Genomic DNA, 18,267 nt, shown 5'->3' on the forward strand with positions numbered 1-18,267 from the left:
GACAATACATTATTTACCATTCTATAGTAATAATAATCTGAAACACAATGGTAACAAACAGCAAATTAGTCCAACAAACTTTTGGAGTCACAAGCTTGGATGTAGTCATTGCGTGCTATGAATATGGGACTACATGTTTTACTTTTTACTACTTTAATGCATAAGTGAATTTGTCCCAATACTTTTGGTCCCCTAAAATGCGGGGACTATGTACAAAAAGACCTGCAATTTCTAAACCGTTCACCCGATATGGATGAAAATACCCTCAAATTAAAGCTGCAATTTAACCTCGGTCATAGTATCATTTAAAAAATTCAATGTGCTGGAGTACATAGCCAACAACAAATGGGTCACTGTCCCAATATTTTTGGAGCTCATTGTATATAGAGGTCTGGATTCTTACCTCTGGGACATGATCTTGTAGGCATCGGGAAGGTAGCAGCGTGTATTTTCCATTTGCGCTGGGTCGGCGTCACAGATCTTGTCGTCGGTGCGGCCGTAGTTGGCACTCTCAATCATGATGACGTCGGTGCCCGGGCAGCGCAGCTCGATGGGGTAGCTCTCACACGACAGCTCCCTCCTCACCACCGCCATGGGGATGGGAGCTCGACTGAAGGCTGTGGGTACATAGAGAGAAAATAACCTCAGCAAAACCTGCGTAACACTGGGGATATTTACCATGCGGGAATTGAACCTGTGTCTCCCACTTGCCAACCTAATATCTTAACCAATAGAGCAAGATAAACAGAGCAAAATATGAAGAGAGGGTGAGGATAGAGCAAAGGTCCAAGGTCAGACATTGGGACGGAGGGTGTGGGGCTGACAGGGCCTTTGTTGGGCGTGGGAGGCAAAATAACATGGCTGTAGGTTGTGTGGAAGAGGGATATGGAGAGATATGGTGCAAGGTCAATAGTTCAAAGCGAAGGAGTATGTGGGGAGCATGTTAGTTATGTTCATGAGACAATCCTACCAGTAAGACCAATACAGAAAAAAAGGAACGAGAGAGAGAGAATGATAAACATCCATCATCCTCACCGCAGGTGATCAATTAACACATTAATCATGATGTCGTTATTCAATTAGAGCTGAGAGAGGTGGCCACGCCCACTTAACAGGGAAAGGTGACGGTTGGGTCAAAGAGGGGTTAACTGCTAGCGCTCTGGCAGTATTGTCATTGTTTACCTCAGGCAGCCAAATGGCAGGAGACCAGGAGACCAGAGCCTGCGTGCGGTCTGTCATGCCATTTCTGCTTCGCCTCTTGCCAGAGGAACAGAGGAAACTCCAGGGGTTTGGTGTTTACAGTGGGAATGAAAAAATGAGTGGGAAATGTAAACATTGGGCTGAGAGATCGCGGGGGACCGTGACAATTTGAGATTTTCATAAACACCCCTTAACAGAAGTGTCTGTGTTGCAGCGCCAACACTGGACAATGGGTCCTGACTGCAAGCATTTATCATGGGCTGGAAGGGGGCTAGACAGCCTGGAAGTGTGAGAGCAATTTATCTGTGTGTGTTTTGCCTGTGTGACTGTATGCCCTTGTGAAGTTCTCTCCCCCCTCCAGTAAATTCCACTACAATATGAGCTGTTATGAACAATCTAAAAGTTTTCATGTTACCACTTTCAACCCCCTCCCATAACGACAACTGGCTTCTAGCAACTAAGGCACTTCCACTGATACAGCTTGGATTCCAAATGGCACCCTATTTCCTACATAGTGCACTACTATTGACAAGAGCCAATAGCGGTCTGGTCAAATGTAGTGAACTATGTAGGGTATAGGGTGCCATTTGGAATTCAGTCTGTATCAGTGGAAGTGCCTTAGTTGCTAGAAGCCAGTTGTCATTATAACAGAAATCGGACTTTTGAATAAATTTCCTCCGGTTTAAGGAATGAAACATATCAATTATCTCCTACTTAATGGAAGTCTCTCTCTCTCAAAACAAGTGATCCGGATCTTATTACATTTCTACTTTTAATCAAGGGAGAGAAGAACAAAAATAGCATCCATGGTGCCCGCTTGTCAAACATTTGATTAGGCAGTGATATAAATACAATGAAATGTGTTGAAAATCTATGAAGAATGACACAAATATTAATTTCCAAAGTTTGCTGCTTCAGTGTCTTTAGATATTTTTGTCAGATGTTACTAAGGAATACTGAAGTATAATTACAAGCATTTTGTAAGAGTCAAAGGCTTTTATTGACAGTTACATGAAGTTGATGCAGAGTCAATATTTGCAGTGTTGACCCTTCTTTTTCAGGACCTCTGCAATCCGCGCTGGCATGCTGTCAATTAACTTCTGGGCCACATCCTGACTGATGGCAGCCCATTCTTGCATAATCAATGCTTGGAGTTTGTCAGAATCTGTGGGGTTTTGTTTGTCCACCCGTCTCTTGAGGATTGACCACAAGTTCTCAATGGGATTAAGGTCTGGGGAGTTTCCTGGCCATGGACCCAAAATATCAATCTTTTGTTCCCTGAGCCACTTAGTTATCACTTTTGCCTTATGGAAAGGTGCTCCATCATGCTGGAAAAGGCATTGTTCGTCACCAAACCGTTCCTGGATGGTTGGGAGAAGTTGCTCTCGGGATGTGTTGGCACCATTCTTTATACATGGCTGTGTTCTTCAGCAAAATTGTGAGTGAGCCCACTCCCTTGGCTGAGAAGCAACACCACACATGAATGGTCTCAGGATTATTTACTGTTGGCATGACACAAGACTGATGGTACTGCTCACCTGGTCTTCTCCGGACAAGCTTTTTTCCGGATGCCCCAAACAATCGGAAAGGGGATTCATCAGAGAAAATGACATTAACCCAGTCTTCAGCAGTCCAATCCCTGTACCTTTTGCAGAATATTAGTCTGTCCCTGATGTTTTTCCTGGAGAGAAGTGGCTTCTTTGCTGCCCTTCTTGACACCAGGCCATCCTCCAAAGGTCTTCGCCTCACTGTGCGTGCAGATGCACTCACACCTGCCTGCTGCCATTCCTCAGCAAGCTCTGTACTGGTGGTGCCCCGATCCCACAGCTGAATCAACTTTAGGGGACAGTCCTGGCACCTGCTGGCATTCTTGGGCGCCCTGAAGCCTTCTTGAAAACAATTGAACCGCCCTCCTTGAAGTTCTTGATGATCCAATAAATGGTTGATTTAGGTGCAATCTTACTGGCAACAATATCCTTGCCTGTGAAGCCCTTCTTGTGCAAAGCAATGATGGCGGCACATGTTTCCTTGCAGATAACCATGATTGACAGAGGAAGAACAATGATTCCAAGCAACACCCTTCTTTTGAAGCTTCGAGTGATCTCCAGCCTTGTCCTCGTCAACACTCACACCTGTGTTAACGAGAGAATCACTGACATGATGTCAGCTGGTCCGTTTGTGGCAGGGCTGAAATGCAGTGGAAATGTTTTTTGGGGATTCAGTTCATTTGCATGGCAAAGAGGGACTTTGCAATTAATTGCAATTCACCTGATCACTCTTCATAACATTCTGAAGTATATGCAAATTGCCATCATACAAACTGAGGCAGACTTTGTGAAAATGTATATTTGTCTCATTCTCAAAACATTTGGCCACGACTTTACACTGAACAAATATATAAACGCATAATGTAAAGTTTTGATCCCACGTTTCATGAGATGGAATAAAAGATCCCAGAAATGTTCCATTTGCACAACATGCTTATTTTTCTAAAAAAAATGTTTATCCCTGTTAGTGAGCATTTCTCCTTTGCCAAGATAATCCATCCACCTGACAGGTGTGGCAACAAGCTGATTTAACAGCATGATCATTACACAGGTGCACCTTGTGCTGGGGACATTAAAAGGCCACTCTGAAATGTGCCATTTTGTCACAACACAATGGCACAGATGTCTCAAGTTGAGGGAGCATGCAATTGGCATGCAGGAATGTCCACCAGAGCTGTTGCCAGAGAAGTGAATGTTAATTTCTCTACCATAAACTGACTCCAACTTCGTTTTAGAGCATTTAGCCGAACGTCCAACTGGCCTCACAACCCGCAGACCACGGTTATGGTGTTGTGTGGGCGAGCAGTTTGCTGATGCCAACTTTGTGAACAGAGTGCCCCATGGTGGCGGTGGGGTTATGGTATGGGCAGACATAAACAACGGATAATGAAGACAATTACATTTTATCGATGGCAATTTGAATGAACAGAAATACTGTGATGAGATCCTGAAGCCCATTGTGAGGCCCATTTTTAAGAGATATCTGTGACCAACAGATGCATCTGTATTCCCAGTTATGTGAAATCCATAGATTAGGTCCTGATTTATTTATTTCAATTGACTGATTTCCTCATATGAACTGTAACTCAGTAAAAACGTTGAAATTGTTGCATTTACATTTGGTCAGTATAAAATACTTGTAGCACGCACCACAATACAATAAGCGTCATTTATATGGAGAGGATGATGCCATCCATATAGTAAAATAATAAATGCAGCAAAATGTGGCCCAAAATCCAGATGGCTATGTTTTTACAGTTCTATCCAAAGGCACATGCACAGCCCATTGCATGGGATGGTTACCATAGAAACGGTGCACTGAGAATTGCAAAATACTTACCACCCCCTTATGATAAAGTACCAAACTGAATTTAAAAAGCCATTTTGTCTCCACGATCCCTGAAATCAATAAATGATTTCATTCTTATCTCATTTATTCCACATTCTGTTTCATATTATTCTCTTGCTATGGAGTAGCTCATTCTCAAACGCGAAGCCACATCAATTTATAAGCAGATTTGAGTTCTATTGAACTGTGCTTTGCTGAATAGCTCTCCTAAACATGAGTTTGCTCTCTGAGTATTACTGATCTATTTCAATTCACTGGGCAGTGGGCAAAGTGCCGTAGTTATTCTATAAGGCAAGAGGATCAAATTCATCTTTGTGCCCTCCTAGGTTGTTTGAAATCACAGCATTCATAGTAGGATATTAACATTTTTTCACAAGTTATGGTATTAACGTGTGCTTCACTGGTAACACTTCGATATATGGTGTGTACACACACACACACACACACTACTGTAATGAGTCTCAAACTTCAAAGGTCATGACCTACAGTACCAGTCAAAAGTTTGGACACACTGACTCATTCCAGGGTTTTTCTTTATTTTTTACTACATTCTACATTGTAGAAGTGAAGACATCAAAACTATAAAATAATGCATATGGATTTATGTAGTAACCAAAAGAGTGTGAAACAAATCAAAATATATTTCATATGTGAGATTCTTCAAAGTAGCCACCCTTTGCCTTGATGACAGCTTTGAAAAACCCATGAATGAGTAAGTGTGTCCTAACTTGACTGGGACTGTACGCAGCTTCAAACATAGGCCAGATTAAATGGGCAACAGACATATTACATCTAAGGTATGTTAGACCGACATTGAGAGAAATTAACTGTATAAGGGTTCCCATGTTATTCTCAAAGATGGGCGTCGAAACTAGCATAGCTAACTATAGCCTATGCTATCTATGCTATGCTAACTCAACATGATAGGATACAAAAAAGGCACCAGCATACATCTGAAAGTCTATATATTTGATTGAATTATTCGGTTTGAATAGGTTTGAATAAGATGTTGGGATATTTATTTTTGCACACTGTTTAACCGGGGTGAAAGTAGATTTCATTTCTTCTCGGTACTGAACCTCCACATTTTTTTTTACAATTCTAATCATAGAATTACATACAGAATCCCAATGAATTTTGATGTCTTCATCTGATTGTCAAACAATCACGCCAAAAGGCTCCCTACGCATGTTCATCCACTCTATAAGAATTCCCACGTCCATATAGTGCGCTACACCCACCATTTGAGAAATGGAAATCTCTTACAAAGCACCAAAAAGTGTAATGGATGACATTCGGCAATTGTGAAATAGGCCGACACTTGAAACCTGAATTGATGCATCCACTGCTGTCCTCGCGTCTCTGTCTTGGCAAAATGTCACTGTTATTGTCATACCACACCACATTTTGGACAATACTTCCACAAGGTTTCATGTCCATTTGCTAATATGTTATGACACTGACATGAGGTCATGATAAATAATAGTGTAAATAGCTTTCAGTTTTCTTGGCATCTTTGTTTTAATTATTGTGATAGGCTTATGTTTTACCAATACAGCATACCACCACCCCTCCCTCCCGGCTCATTTCCATCGCTGCATTAGAATAAATCAGATGTACTACCCTGAATGTACATTGACAACTGATTGGGCTATTAGCATGACCTCAACATCCCTTGAGGGTCTTAAAAATGGACTCTCACTAGAACCTATTTTCACTTCAAGTTCTCAGAATGTTCGTCAAGCGATATCTTCCTCCCAAATATTAAAAAGCAATTCAGGAGCCAGAATCCCTAATCGACTAATGTAAGCAAGTAACCAAATGCCCAAAATAGACTTGAATTACCAGAGTAGTCAACAATTCTATGTAATTACATTTGTACCCGGAAGTGGCGATGGATAGGGCTCAGATTCCCTGTCTACCAACACCAGCATCCTGCCTGTGTGCCCGTATCACCATCTAAGGTCAGACACCCACCTATAGCTAAAAAGCAAGACGGAGTCTCATTGAGAGTCCTTACTGATATCTAAGCTCTCAGTTCTATTCTGTTCCACTTTCTCTATCTGTAATCCTTGAGGAATATTCTTCTGTAGTTTTATTCTTGCTCCTGAGAATTTCCCAGGATAGGTCTCTTGACGAGCGCTCTGCTGAATACACAGAATTGTGGGAGAACTTGCTTGATAAAAACTTTGAAGTCAAATCACCTTTTAGGCTAAAGTGAAGAATGATATCTTTACTTCAACTTTTCTTCAACTTGTCTAAAAGTGTTAATTCACACAGTGAATCTACAAAGAGCGAGTCATTTCTACAGACATGACACAATTCACAAATGAATATTTAAAAATGCAATTACTCACCAAAAAGGGAATTCTAAAGGTCATTGGAAATAATGGTTGAGAGGAAAATGTCGCTCTTCCCAAGATTTCTAATCACTCGGAGAGGCAGCAAATTGAAAACCAAAAGATGAGTTTGATTGCGGGTCTTGAATGCGGATTTCCTTAAGTAATGGGGGTAAATTGCATGTCCTCAAGAGGGCTTGCATGTAGAGCGGCACTGAGGCCTTGGGGTCATTGAAGAACAGCCCAGACGCTCTTACCTCCTTCCCGAGACACCGGGCACTTTGGGTCAGACAGAGCTAACTAGCAATGACATTTAAAAGTCATAATTAATACCAAAACAGGCCCTCGGGGTAGGCATTTCAGTTAATCTCCCAAGAAACTGAAAAATTGTCCGATTGAAGGGGGCCCAACGACTGCAGACATTATGATTAGAGAGCTTGTTTGTGTAAATGGCTGTCATAATGGAGATCAACACATGTCTGGTACGATTTTGAAGGGTCCCTATACGGACTTGTGCAATTATTCAACTTTTCCAATCTCAACCGGTTTCTGACAGCATCAGCTCCAACACAGTCAGTGATGATTTGAGATAAACCTGCCATCTCAAATTAAGCCCGGATTGGAAAATACACCAAATCAAAACTTCAGTATGAAAAGTTTAGCTAATATTATGAAGGGGTAGAGTATTTCGTCCCAGGAGGCAGCTCGTTTCCTGCTGCAAACAACATATACCAAAACAGAGGGCGGACAATTCAAATGAGCTCTTATTGAAATGCATTAATGATGGATCGAGAGATGGAGGAAGGGATGGAGGGAGAGATGGAGGGAGAGAAGGGCTGATTCAACACATCAAACGTCTGTCTCTCTTCCCCACGTAGCTGAATCTGCTCGGCCCACAAAACAGGTGATTAATTAGCGCATGAATCATAATGTCGTTATTCGATTAGAGCAGAGGGAGGCAGCCACACCCACTTGCGCTTTATGGTGAAGGAGATTGTGTCACCTGTGGCAAGCCGAGACGGTTTGAGGAAATGGAGGGTAGACCTACTTAAAAAATTGCTCTTAACGGTAACCATTTTTCCATAAAGAACAAAGAATTGTTCATTTTTAAGTGAGAAACTAGCATAATGAGTAAATTAAGTTTAGATATATCCCCAGGCAATCCAAATCTAAGGGTCTACTCAATCGAAAAGGATAAGGAGACTACCGTAAGACAAGACAATGTGTAAGCTGTGCTTTTGAATGAGTGTAGTCAATAAAAAAATGTGACTCAGACATGTAGACATTAATCAAACACGCTTTGCAATGCAGAAAAATGTCATTGTTTAAAAAATAATAATATTCAATAGAACCCTTGATGTGTCTGCAGAAAAAAAAACCCGCATGACATGCCTGTCATCGAAGACTGCACACCCAACAAAACACAGAGAGCTATCCAGTTCCAGGTGTTCTTCAGTGGATCCTAGATTGACAGGCCCTTCAAAATCACACCAATTGTTGGCTTTTGGCGCCTCAACCGGCACTGTGGTTTTAGTGTAATTAGCAATTAGCATGAGTCAGTCTAATGGGGAGAAAGCATGGTCTGAAGACACGTTCTGCTTGCCAGTGGAAACAGGCCATTTGTTTTGTTCCCACTCCTCTTCATCGACACACATCTTCCAACGCCTGGCAACACACCAAGCTCGCCAGTATAGGGGAGGCGAGTTATGCTTGACAGAGCTAGTGACAAACTAACACACGTGCCTCACCTGTCAATCTAGCAGTCAGCCATGCCGAGGGAGGAAATTAGCTCTATTTACGTCAGTGAATTACTGAATTAGCCCCAAGGTGAGATACAGGAGAACAAAATCAGCTATGTCAATTAGAGAGGCTACATCAACTGCCTGAGTAACACCTTAACCTCACTAGACCACTAGTTCTTGCCTGAAACTTGTAATCCATCCGTTATTTTACCAGGTAAGTTGACTGAGAACACGTTCTCATTTGCAGCAACGACCTGGGGAATAGTTACAGGGGAGAGGAGGGGTATGAATTGTAAACTGGGGATTATTAGGTGACCGTGACGGTTTGAGGGCCAGATTGGAAATTTAGCCAGGACACCGGGGTTAACACCCCTACTCTTACAATAAGTTCCATGGGATCTTTAATGACTTCAGAGAGTCAGGACACCCGTTTAACGTCCCATCCGAAAGACGGCACCCTACACAGGGCAGTGTCCCAAATCACTGCCCTGGGGCATTGGGATATTTTTTTTAGACCAGAGGAAAGAGTGCCTCCTACTGGCCACCCAACACCTAATGTTTGATGCTTGCTGTTAATGGGGGTGGGAGGGGGGCAGATATGGTCTAATAGAGCTATATTTCTATATTTACTGTGACAAAAATTTACGTTTTTGTCTGTTCCATTATGAAAATGGGAGTCCCTACGCTGATTGCTATAAGTATGTACAGTTTTAAAGGTGGGCTGGTGAAGTGGATGCTAAACGTGAGGCTAAAGGGGCCATTCAGTTTTTAACTTCAAATTAATCATCTCATTTCACATAGAGTACCAGTCAAAAGGTTGGACACCTACTCATTCAAGGGTTTTTCTTTATTTTTTACATTGTAGAATGATAGTGAATACAGACATCAAAACAATGTATTAACACATGAAATCATGTAGTAACCAAAAAAGTGTTAAACTAAAATATATTTTATATTTGAGATTCTTCAAAGTAGCCAGCCTTTGCCTTGATGACAGCTTTGCACACTCTTGGCATTCTCTCAACCAGCTTCACTTGGAATGCTTTTCCAACAGTCTTGAAAGAGTTCCCACATATGCTGAGGACTTGTTGGCTGCTTTTTCTTCATTCAGTTGTCCAACTCATTCCAAACCATCTCAATTGGGTTGAGGTCGGGTGATTGTGGAGGCCAGGTCATCTGATGCAGCACTCCACCACTCTCCTTATTGGTCAAATAGCCCTTACACAGCCTGGAGGTGTGTTGGGCCTGTTGAAAGACAATTGATAGTACCACTAAGTGCAAACCAGATGGATGGAGTATCATCACAGAATGCTGTGGTAGCCATGCTGGTTAAGTGTGCCTTGCATTCTAAAGAAATCACCAACAGTGTCACCAGCAAAGAACCCCCTCAGCATCACACCTCCTCCTCCATGCTTCACAGTGGGAACCACACGTGGAGATCATCCATTCACCTACTCTGCGTCTCATAAAGACACGGCGGTTGGAACCAAAAATCTCAAATTTGGACTCATCAGACCAGAGGACAGATTTCCACCGGTCTAATGTCCATTGCTCATGTTTCTTCTCATGTTTCTTGGCCCAAGTAAGTCTCTTCTTCTTATTTGTATCCTTTAGTAGTGGTTTCTTTACAGGTCTTCCTCTCCTATGGCGGTCCTCATGAGAGCCAGTTTCATCATAGCGCTGGATGGTTTTTGCGACTGAAATGTTCCACATTGACTGACCTTCATTTATTAAAGTAATGATGGACACTTGTTTCTCTTTGCTTATTTGAGCTGTTCTCTTCTCTATACCACCAGTACCATTTCACAGCACAACTGATGGGCTCAAACACGTTAAAATGTACTTTTAACGCACACCTGTTAATTGAAATGCATTCCAGGTGACTACCTCATGGAGCTGGTTGAGAGAATGCCAAGAGTGTGCAAAGCTGTCATCAAGCAACTTTGAAGAACCTCAAATAAAGTATATTTTGATTTGCTTACAACTTTCTTTGGTTACTACATGATTCCATGTGTGTTACTTCATAGTTTAGATGTCTCCACTATTATTCTGCAATGTAGAAAATAGTAAAAAGAAAGTAAAACCCTGGAATGGGTAGGTGTGTCCTATCTTTTGACTGGTACTGTATGTACTGTAGACACTGGTAGAGTGGTGGCCTGCCCATTATGGCGTTAGCGGCGGCACCCCACCTGTGATTGGTGATGATTTTTAGACCAGACCTGCACAGGTACAGGTGCTATAGATGATGAATATGAGGCTAGAATGCGGTGAATTGCCCCTTTAAATGAATGCCAACAAGGGCTTAATTTAATCAAACACTATTAAGTGCTGAGCTGTAGCAGACCAAAAAATAAGCAGATGACAAAAGGAGGATGATGCTCTTCCGGGTGTTCAGAGATTGATACTCCACTTCAAAAAGCAAATTATAGTTAACTATGTGGAGGTCAATTTCTCTTCAGCTCAAGGAATTTCTGGGATAATTCAGAGTGCGGTCCAATGACTTCATTATTCTTGTTGAATATACACGAGTTGAAGTCCATTTGACTAATTTCTTGTCGAAGTGAAAAAGGGCCCCATCACGAATCCATTGAAACGAACACTATGAACATTTGAATATCCCAAAATATTGACGACTGAAAATAAATATATATTTCCATTTCTATTCTCTACATGTAAAATAAGTTGAATAATATGTCCGGCTTCACATCTGCGAACCACAGACTTTGTCAGTCCCGGGGGCAGCCTAGGGAGTTGGCGGCTACTGTTATAGTGGCGGCTCGCAAGAGAGAAAGAGAGCGAGCGAGCGCGCACGAGAGGGAGAGAAAGTTGGGCTTTGTTCTGCTACCCGTCACATTGACATCGTTTGTCTATTTCTTCTCTTGTCATCTCCCCCGTCTTCCCCTGGCTGCAACCATCCCCTCAGGCTTCTGTGTCGCTCTGGGGACATTATGGGCCAAAACGAACACCACCTCGTTCCCCTCAAACCACCCAGACATACACCCACACTAATTGACACAGACACACACACAGAAACATAACTCAACTTGCCCTGGCCACGACACAAAGTATAACGGAGGTCAAAAAAAGAAACAAAAAGATGCTTTCCTTGCGTGAGGGGGAGAAGAACCTGCCTTTCTCACATGGACCATTGGTGCAGTGCAGACATTGGCAGGTTAGAGAGGTTAGAGCGTTGGGCCAGTAAGCAAAAGGTTACTTTTTTGAATCTCTGAGTCAACAAGGTGAAGAAAAAAAATACATCTGCCGATGTGCTCTAGAGCGAGGCACTTAACCCTAATTGCTCCGGGGTCGCCGTTGATAACAGCAGACCCTGGTCATGACCCCATTCTCCGAGAAGGTTCTCAGGGGTAGTTGGAATATGTGAATTTCCAATTCATATGCGAACACATTTCCAATTCACACATGCGTATTAACACGCGCTTGTATATGTGTGAAATAGGACAAATATAATCACACACCAAATTATTATTATCGAACAGCAACACCTGACAGCGCAAAGGAACTACATGGAACTACATTTAGCCATGTGAAATGAGACAGCAAGACACACCACACAGTGTCTCGTTTTTTTTCTCCTGCTATTTAAGACTTTAGATTTTCAGATAAGAACGCTACGTTGTCTGTATCAATCTACTGTGAAAGATCCATGACCGAATGACTCAGGGAAGTCGCGCTAAATACCATTCAGCCTGACCTTAGACCTGTTATATACAATTCGAGCCTTAGGCCTATCCTAACCCTGAAAAGTTTTGGGAGTATATTTTCCTGAGTTTTTCCTATGACAAAGCGTTCACGAAAATCCACTGTATGTTGTAGTGAATAGGAAAATCCTGCAATGTTCCAGTCTGAAAGGCATCTAAGCCTCATGTTAATTGCATCAACTGTGCTTTTGTGAGCATAGACAGCGTAAACAAAGTATAATGCCCGCCAATACTGACAATCACCATGGATAATAGTCTCTTTAGCCACAATATGATGTGGATTGCCATTGCAGTGTATTCGAGACAACACTGGTGTGTGAGGATCCCATTGGGTCATGTTTGTCAATGGAAACCACGACCTCATAAACTGACAGTGGAAAGCACTTAATCTGTTCTGACCTCAATCAGTCGACACTGAGAATAAACTACCCTATGCTCGCTCACACCGACTACGTCCCAAATGGCGCCCTATTAATATGTAGTGCCCATAGGGCTCTGGTCAAACGCAGTGCACTATATAGGGAATAGTGTGTCATTTAGGATGCATCCCCCTTTCACTCTCCCTCACACGGATTGTATATTCAACAGCAGCAGCCATGGAGAAGACATGGATGGGGAGAAAGGAGTACTTTTCAGCAGCTAAAGGAATAATAACGGATAATGCATTTGACACAAAGCCCATATTGGCTCGGGTTGGGAAACTCGTTGCGTTTGTGATGAACTTGAAGACACTGTATGTGTATGAGAAATGTGGCAATATCTTTGTTTTCGAGTTTGAGGGAACGCTAAAGAAAAAGAGGAATCTTTAATTGTGGCTTGCTCTGCTGCTTATAGCATGAAAAGTCGCAGAGGCAACAAAGCGAAGTTCACAACTGATGTATCCTCATAGAAACTCATTTGACTTCAGATTCAGCAGGCTTCTTCCCTTGAGATATAAACAAACTTTATTGGAGCTTCCTGCAAATAACGTACAGTAGCCTCCATGATAAGCTTAGGTCATTTATGTATTCCACATTCTTCCTGTCTAACGCGATTTTTGCTGCAGTTTATTAGCCGAGGGGTAAAAAGCATGAATTAATACCAATTATGTCTCCAAGCAGTTATGTTTACGTAAATTAAAATGGGATTTCATGCATATGCCCTAATTTACTAACTAAGGCACATAGCAACATTTATATCATATCTAAAGAGGTAACTGTATCAGATGCAACTGGATTAGCAAACTGCTGAACTGTTAAGAGATTGAGGGTACGCAATGACGCACAATAACGTATTGTGTGACGAAATGGGTCCTACAGAGGCAAAACATTAAGAGACAGTTCGAAATTTACTGGGGTGGTCCAAAATAGGTTGTCTAACAAAACATTTTTGTTTTGGGGAGGTTTGTGTGATTTTTAAATTGGGCAAAGTGAATTTATTTCCTTGGTTTACATTACATTCTACCGGTTTTACTATATAATTTATTTCATATAGCCGCAATTCCTCATCTGCTTGCGTGCTCCTCCCCTATTAGGTGTTTTGGTACTTCCCTTATGCGCCATTTCTTTCTGCCCACTTACTATACAGTCAACTCTATCCTGCGTCATTGCGAAATAACAGTCAAGGCATGAGACGCAGCTCAAAAAGTTCCCCTATCGATGTTGTTTAAGCCATACACATTTTATTTACTATATATCGGATGCCCCTATTCACATCTCAAAAGTCAAAACATTTATAAAATATGTAAAATAATTATTTTTTAATCCATTTTTTTTACCAATTGAATGACGTGTTTCGCCATTGTAATGTGGTAGTTGGTGTTCGGTTAAAGCTCTGTGAATCAAATTATGGGAATCAAAATAAGAATTTCTGAATCGCAAAACGTTAAAAGATGTATTTTTGCTGTAGACTTCCTTTTGAATTGTGTTGGTGCAAAACTCATTTCATACATACTTTGAGTTGATTTGGATATTCAATTTATGGGACATTGCAACTCAACAGATGCTAGTAGTCAGCCTGAAGTATACACTTCTAAAAGTAATAAATATAGCCAATCGGTGCTATAAAATCCACGATGCATGCTGAAACAATCATTCAACATTTTTCCCCAAAAACCTTCCCAATTAAATGTTGACTTCAAAGTAGGCCTATCTGGCAGAATGATTTTATGATGATTTATCAACTAAATGCACATTTGTTTTGAATACTCTGACATCACATGTGCAGTACAAAAACATTGCTACCCTAACACAAATCTACTGTGACTAAATCTCGGCTTGGACATGCTTTCAAATGGTGCTCTTCAACACCTGACACAAATAGTGGGTTAGGGGGATACCCTGACTGGGTCTCATGCACTGGTCCTTGTGACTGTCATTACAAAACCATTATATTGTCACAATCCTTGCTACATTATACATGATACAATTCCCACCAAGTGGGTTAACCCTATTGGCACAATGCATAAGGTATTTGCCTTTCACGCCAGTGACCCGGTTTCACTTCCTTGTCCTGCCGTTTGCTACACTGGTGTCAGAAGTGGGATGGCGGCCATGCAGCCATCAGAACGCATGGCTCGGACAATCTAGGGGGCTGATTAGTCGAAGGAGGGGGCTGTGTAGTAAACCTTGCTATATAAACCACGTTACAATTCCCAGCAAGTAGATTAACCCTATTGACACGAAGCGTAGGGTGTTTTCTTTCACTCCAGCAACCTGAGTTGTTTTCCCTGCGCCATATACCGCTACAATACCGAAAAGCTCAAATCTCTCAGTGAGGTCACTAGCTGTTGTACAAAAGGTTGTTTAGTATTATTACAACAGGTATAACTTTTGTTAACTAAAAAAAGTTTTTTTTTTGTTTCGCCTTAATTTAAAAAAAAATAGTATCCACTACATAGCTCATTAAATTTGTACGGCCTGAAAGTCAATAGCATTATCCTACCTAGACTAGCCTACACCACCACAATGCAATGAAAATGTGAATTATTGTGAGTACAATTATTGTACAAGACCGTAAACTGCAGTTTTGTACAATTTCATTTGAATGATGTTGCAAAAGCCCTGTTATTCAAATGTTTCATTCTATTAATTTAATTTGGATCAGTTGTGAGTCAACTCGACAGATTAGAAAGTCTGCAAAGTCACAGTTGCAGGACAGTCTGGCTGTATTTTTACCTCTGATACGGATGTGCTGCTGTCTGTTGCCGATCCTCATTCTCACATGTCGTCCTATATAGTGTAGGCACATAGGCCTATGCTACCAGCCGGCCCAGTTACTCAGAAAAGCTTAACACGCTTGACTCCTTTCCAATCGGAGTGGTTGTTCCTTGACCTAGAACCTAACGCTTAAATATTGCCGAAATATTTGTCGTTTAACTTTTGATATGTATTACCTTATGTGTGCAATAAAAGGCTACTTCAAAGGTCTCCTGTAGGCTACCTGCACACATTCGAAAGAGATATGGAAAAGAGATATCCGTCCCACAAAAAAAAACGAAGCCTTCAATGACATTCGGAGATTGTCAAGCCAATCCTTCGACAAGGAGTAGGAATGGATGTTTTTTCTGTTTGTTGAGATAGACTATGTCTATTTGATTGGGGTGTTGAAAACGTAAACCATGATGAAGTGCTCAAAGTCATCGGTATGTAGTTATGCCTGGACTATTGGTTATGTGTTGTGCTTTGGCACAGATACCTTTTGGTGGAAAATTGTTGCATATATTTTATATAAATTATAAATATAGCATAAAAATGTTTAAAATCTGATTTCCCCCTAGCTGATCATTGTCTAAAAGGCGGCTCTGGTCTTAGTGTAATGACACAAGCAGGGAGAGTTAGCTCGGCTAATCCTCAACCTTCTGTTCCATAGCTCTGCTTGGACTGCCACAAAAGCATGCTGAAGTTGTCAAATCGATATCCATGTTTATATACACATGGTTGATCCAGTTAATTTTATTTGTGGTGGTAATCAAGGGGAGGGTCATGTGAAAATATTTTTTTTGGGGGGGGGGTGCATTTTATTGAAGCCTGGGTGTTGTAGTAATGGGGGTAGGATGGGATACCCGCATACTACATGGAAGATGCTAGCGTAGCTTTCATACAGTAGGCTATGTACAGAGTGGCACCATTCATTGTCTCCCTCCCTCCCTTTCATCTATCCCTCTGGGTCAATGAATGACCATGGAGGGGGGTTGAGGACACACCTCCTTCCCCCAAGGGAGGCTTTCTAGGACATTTCCCCCAAACATACCGGCATGGTGGCCCCATTTAGCCTAGATTTACAAAAGGTCTTCATTCGCCCGTCTATATCCAGGACGATGAGGGCAGTGCTAATCTAGAGTCTCTCTAGGTTACTGTAGTCTACAATGGCGCTAGCTAGCTAGCATAGGATAGTGTAGCTACAGCATGTGTAGTGTAACATCTAAAACATGTGCTGGGTGACAAAAAGCTCCTGTTCTGTTGGTGCGCCGAGAGATCACAGCAGCGTGAGCAGTTAATTGAATCGCATGGCGGAGCCCTCCGCAAGATTATTATTAACAAGAACCTGCCAGTCATAGAGCGACACCCTAAAGGAGAGAAAGATGGAAGATAAAAGAGGTGAGGAGTGTTGAAAAAGATGAGAGGAGAGAAACAGGAGGGGAGTGGGTGGCGGAGGCGACAACTCGTCGATACCTAGCTCTTCGATCGCCCACAGAGAGCAGGTCATCTTATTGAGCGAGCATGCCACGGTGCACGCAAAATGGTGTGGCATTGCTTCCATCAACCTGGGTTGCTATGCTACATCTGCAATAGCAACAGCACTCAGTGAACCCTCTGATTCCTTTTGGTTTCCCATGTTTAAAATGAAAGCTAAAATCACACACACAAGGCTATTATGTGAAGACAGGAGGCGGGACTTTGAATATGCATGGACAGGGATGTCGCCATCCACGTGTGTTAATAAATGAACTGCATCGTGAAATGGGAAGACGTGTCAAAAGTTTGGAATTCTGGACGACCGTCAGACGTACACAGTACTGTGGGCATGCAGTTCACTTGAGAAGTATAAACACGAGGTGAAAACGTTTCACGCTAATACCTATGGCTCTGGGTACAATACTTGAACCTAAATATGCATATAATATTGTAAAGAAAAACACGGCAATGAGCATCAATAAGAAAAGCAGCACTAACCCACTAAAAAGGTCTGCACACTTAATATGAGCCCTTACTCAACAATGAGCAGAGTACACACAGTCTACAGCGTGTCCCTTCCAGAGGGCCTATAGAGACATCTCGTGCCAAAACGCTTGATGCTGCACTGCAGAGTGACATCCTTCTCTACCGTTTCCACTGCTCTCTCCAGCCCATGTCATGAAGCAGAAAGGACTGCATTATCGCAGTGAAAAAGGATCCCCTTCAAGTCCCCTATGCCACTGAACAAGGGCCAGTGATCGGGTGTGTGTGTGTGTGTGTTGGGGGGGGGGGCGACACTGGGGAATGTGCACCTGCAATGTTTCTCACTTGACACAGTCAGTCTTTTGTGGGATCCCTCCATGTCACATTTATCTCCAGGGAAATCTTAGTGGTTTTCCACGGTTAAAATAAATGACAGAACCCCTAAAAGCCAGCTCTTAACTATTGACTTCTCTCAGTTTGGACTATCCGGACATTCAAGAGACAACATAATACAGGGGCTATATTTATCAAGCTTCTCAGAGTAGTAGTTCTGATCTAGGTTCAGTTTAGCCTTTAGATCCTAAAGAATCCGTGTATTATTGACAAGGATAACGACGGGCCAAGATTATTTTCTGGGGATGCAGTAAGAGGGAGGTTGTTTACACATCAAACACAGCACACACAAAAATAAAATAAAAAACGACTACAACTGACACCTTAAACTTCTTCAGGA

General features: G+C 42.0%; 1 protein-coding gene across 4 annotated transcripts in view; it reads right to left on the reverse strand.

Moving 5' to 3' along the window:
• The window catches only part of LOC112259967 (adhesion G protein-coupled receptor L3), a 342,605-nt gene that overhangs the window by 198,222 nt on the left and 126,116 nt on the right, over window positions 1-18,267 (reverse strand). For all 4 annotated transcript variants that reach the window (XM_042328358.1, XM_042328359.1, XM_024434684.2 and 1 more), the window contains exon 4: window positions 404-617. In XM_042328358.1, the coding sequence (XP_042184292.1) occupies window positions 404-617 (214 nt within the window). The remainder of the gene's footprint in view (window positions 1-403; window positions 618-18,267) is intronic.

Source organism: Oncorhynchus tshawytscha, linkage group LG10, assembly GCF_018296145.1.
Source record: "Oncorhynchus tshawytscha isolate Ot180627B linkage group LG10, Otsh_v2.0, whole genome shotgun sequence".
Classification (NCBI taxonomy): domain Eukaryota; kingdom Metazoa; phylum Chordata; class Actinopteri; order Salmoniformes; family Salmonidae; genus Oncorhynchus; species Oncorhynchus tshawytscha.